Source organism: Fopius arisanus, unplaced genomic scaffold (assembly GCF_000806365.1).
Source record: "Fopius arisanus strain USDA-PBARC FA_bdor unplaced genomic scaffold, ASM80636v1 scaffold00091, whole genome shotgun sequence".
Lineage (NCBI taxonomy): Eukaryota > Metazoa > Arthropoda > Insecta > Hymenoptera > Braconidae > Fopius > Fopius arisanus.
The window spans coordinates 101,366-105,859 of NW_011887830.1; the positions used below are offsets into that span (position 1 = coordinate 101,366).

General features: G+C 32.4%; 1 protein-coding gene across 1 annotated transcript in view; it reads left to right on the forward strand.

Annotated features, from left to right (window-relative positions):
* Positions 1-287: 287 nt before the first annotated feature.
* LOC105270575 (prolyl endopeptidase) overlaps positions 288-4,494 on the forward strand; it is a gene marked incomplete at its 5' end in the record, with an annotated part of 8,913 nt that continues 4,706 nt past the window's right edge. Inside the window, 5 exon segments of the mRNA XM_011311606.1 lie at positions 288-716; positions 795-1,018; positions 2,095-2,282; positions 3,465-3,690; positions 3,986-4,145. Of these exon segments, the coding sequence (XP_011309908.1) occupies positions 492-716; positions 795-1,018; positions 2,095-2,282; positions 3,465-3,690; positions 3,986-4,145 (1,023 nt within the window).

Sequence of the window (4,494 nt, forward strand, 5' to 3'; positions counted from 1 at the left end):
TCCACTTTCATGCTCCCCTGATACTTTTTTGAAAATTTTGAATTTTTCGATTTCAGTGAATATCTCCTGAATTGTCATGCTCCCCTGATACTTTTTTGAAAATTTCGAATTTTTCAATTTCAGGGAATATCAATTTCGTAACGCAGAAAATAACATTCACCCCGTCCGCTGATCCCTACGATGCCGCTGGGGTCACTAGTCAATCCTCTTCGTGAAAAACTATCGAGTCGTTGATTTTCCAAAAATTCAAATCCGTGGCGCTCCATTTAAACCGCGAAGAGTTTTCCAAATTTCAAAAATTTCAATCTCAAGTTCAAACCGAAAATCTCAAACAGGAAATCATCATTTAGGATCTACATTTTTCAATTGATCCCCATGAAAATTTAAACAAAGACTGTCGGATAAACATTTAATTATTTAAAAAATTTTATATATTCAAGGGTTAAGGGGCTCTCGAGTGGTTAAATGACGTCCCTGAGAACTACGTTATCATGGCTGCGTCGGCTTTGCTGACAAGCAGTTTACGCCGATTTTTACCGTACATCACCCACAAAGGTATTAGAAGTAGTCAGCTTAGTAGATATATTAACGCAAAGTATTCAAACAACAATTATCAGCCACTGAGGTGCCTCCATCGGTCTGCAACAATGGCAAAGTTTCAGTATCCAGAAACAAGAAGAGACGAGGAATTCAGTGAAAAATATCATGGCATTGAGGTTAGATCTTCAAATTAGTCATTAAATACAACAGTATTATTTAATTCGCGAATAATCAATGGCTTTATCACATTTTAGGTGAAAGATCCGTACAGATGGCTTGAGGATCCCGAGGCTGAAGAGACAAAAGCCTTCGTCGAGGCCCAAAATGCTATTACCAGGCCCTTTTTGAATTCTTGTTCTGTCAGACAAGATATTCATGATCGTCTCAAGCAATTGTGGGATTATCCTAAATACTCGTGTCCTAGAAAACACGGGGACAAGTATTATTTCTACAAAAATACTGGTCTGCAGAATCAGAGGTGAGCAACAATCTTGAAAGATCATTTAGAACGATTTTATCAGGGGTAATCAGTTATCAGATAGTGCAATCGTCCATATGCTTGAGGGTATATTCAAATTTGAATTGCATTGAGTCAGAGGATGAGGCAAGATGATTCACATTATTTTGTAAACATTCCAATTGGGAAATTTCAAGGGAAAACTTGAGAGAACTCTTTGTTATTGTCCATTCATTCCTGGCAAATATTTGTCGAATAAATTCCTCCAATACGTTCCATTTTAGAAATATTTGGAGAACACTTTAAGGGCCGGATGGAGTATCTCGGAAAGATAATTTACTCCAAAATTGGGATTCCTAATTACTCCGCCAATTACTTGTTTTTTCCGATAATTGTTAGCTAGCATTCTAATCGTTGACAACCGCTAGAACTCTAGCTATCAATTATCGGAAAAAACAATTAATTGGCGGAGTAATTACGAGTCCCAATTTTGGAGTGAATTATCTTTTCCAGATAATCAAACCGGTCCTTAAATATTAGTTTTCTATTTGTCTTTCTATCGTTGCACGATAGATCATTCACGTTAAAGGAGAAATTATTGCTAAAAAAATTTGAAAAAATGGGAAATCAAATGAACCTTTAGACGCTTGGACAATTTGGAGATTTGAAAATATAAATTTTTATCAGATGAATCAGTAAAAAATTTTATTTTCAAGCGTAATTTATTATTAAAGAGAGGAATCAAGACGTCATCAGTTTTTTTGAATCGAGAAATGAAAACCATGAAAAAAGTTGTGATATTGATATGTTTTCAGAGGATTAAACTCTCTTAAACTACTTTTTATAAAACTTTTTCAGAAAGGACAACATTTTTCTGGATCTGTATGGTTTTCAGTTGATTATTTGTCAATTATTTTATCGCCAAATGAATAATGAATGAATAATAACCGTGGCATAAATTTTTAAATACTCATTCGAGAATTACGAAAGGAAAATGGCAGGAGAGACTCTGAACGTGTGTTTATTTCTCTTGGGGTCACTTGAATGCTTTATTATTGGTGTAATGCATCTAAATAATTCTGGTATTTTTGCTCTAGTGTTTTGTACGTTCAAGACACTTTGGATTCTGAACCCAGAGTATTCCTGGACCCAAATACACTGTCTGAAGATGGTTCTATCGCTATTATGAGTACAAAGTTCACTGAGGATGGCAGTATATTTGCGTACGGATTGTCAAGCAGTGGCTCTGATTGGAGTACCATCCATTTTATCAACACAAAAACAGGTTTGTTTTTCTCCATTCAACTCCAGACAGTCCTAAACCTCATACTAACCCCAGAAAAACTCAATTACCGAATAAACTACCAGTAAAGAGAAATTTCTTGTTGTTTGGAGATGATAAAATAAATTTTAGGGGAAATTTAATTTTTCTAATTATATGAAAAATTTATTTACCGATCATTTAAATAATAAAATTAACACCAGTAAACAGTAGATGCGATATTAGATTGATTCAATAGATGTACTGATTCTCTTGATAATTAATCATAAATTCCCAGCCAAGAATACGTTTTTTGAAAATTAAAATATTTCACGAATCGCTGATATTAACGAGAAGAATTTCTATTGCCGAAGGAGATGTTAATAAATAATTGATAATACTCAGTATCTAGCTAATCACTCAATGAGAATCATCTTAAGGTTGTTGTCGCGTAGAATTTTTTTTCGACAGTTTTCGTTAAAAATTTTATGGTGAATAGTTTGAAAAATTAGCAACAAAATGAGCCTTTTCCGTTTGCAATTGACCGTTTTGAACTTGAGATATAAATTTTTGAAATTCGAGTGATTTAACACGTGTTTAAATGGAGTTTTGCCGATTAGAATTTTTTAAAAATCAACGGTTCGACAGTTTCAGAAATAAAAAAAAACGTGGAATATACATCGTGGGAAGAAATACAGAAAAAAAAATCAAATCGATTGACCGTTTGGTTTACAGAATATAATTATCGGAAATTCATAAATTTATATAATTGAAAATAGTTAATATGGAAAATATATAGTTATGCTTTAGCTATCCATGCACAATGCAATCAATCAAGTGAGACTATATACCGCTAAAAGATTGTGTTCTAAACTGGCCCGTTTTACAGCGGATAAACTTTTTACAGAGACTGTCGCGCGACAACAACCTTAAGACTAAATTAAATAGAAATGTAAGCATAAATAATGAGAAAATGGTATGTGTCCAAAAAAAATGTGAAGAATTGTAATTAAAATATGATAGCAAGATTAAAAAATAGAATTTTTCATCATTAAATTATGTATGATGATAACGATGGTCTTATGATATATTAAATCTTCATTTGTGCCAATGGTATGTTACTACCTTGCGTTAATATAAAAATCCATTAGAACACAGAATGCAAATTACTAGACAATCTAATTACCTAGTTTTTAAATGTTGCAGGTGAAAAATATCCTGAAGTACTCGAGAAAATAAAATACTCACCTCTGACGTGGACACACGATAATCAAGGAATATTCTACGGAACTTATATGGAACAGAAGGGAATAACCGATGGTTCTGAGACACTTGGTGTAAGAGACCAGAAATTATGTTATCATCGAGTGGGAACTCCACAGTCTGCGGATATTATCGTCGTAGAGTTCCCCGAGGAACCTCTCTGGAGAATGTATGACTTATTTTATTTCATTTTAACTAATCAAAAGTTCCAATGAAGAATCACCAATAAATTTAACAGAAATCAAGTATCATTTCAGAACTAAAAAAGTTTATGATGATTTGTAAAAAAAATATATTGGTAGTCCTTTCAATGACTTGGAAAAAAAGGATTATTCACGAAATGATAAATAAATAAATGAATATGAATGCATGAATGACTTAGCTTCCAAGTTTCATCAATGTACGATTGAAACTCACGCAATCTCCCCTGGATTATTCAATTTATCATTGGTTTTTTTTTACAGTGGAGCAGAAGTAACAGATTGTGGAAAATGGTTGGTGATAACTCCACTGAAAGATTGTCGAGATAACCTGGTGTACTTCACAGCACTTGAGCCCGGAAAAAAAATCGATGGAAAACTACAGCTGACTAAAATAGTTGAGAAATTCGAAGCTGATTATGAAGTTAGTATTCCACTTCATTATGCCCCGACGATAAAAGTCTGATACTTCCGGATAGATTATCTTGAAACAATTCTCTGATATTTATATTGTCCTTGGGCGATAATTCTTCGCAAGAAATCGCATGTTTTTGATTTTTCTCGCAATAAATTTCGTTAAAAATTCAAAAGTTATTAAAAATAATACGAATTATACTAAGATCATCACACTGGCAAATATTCGTTTCAATAAAATCATCGTGGTCATTAAATAATTCACAAAATCCACTAGTTATTATTATTATTATTATTATTATTATTATTATTATTATTATTATTATTATTATTATTATTATTATTATTATTATTATTAT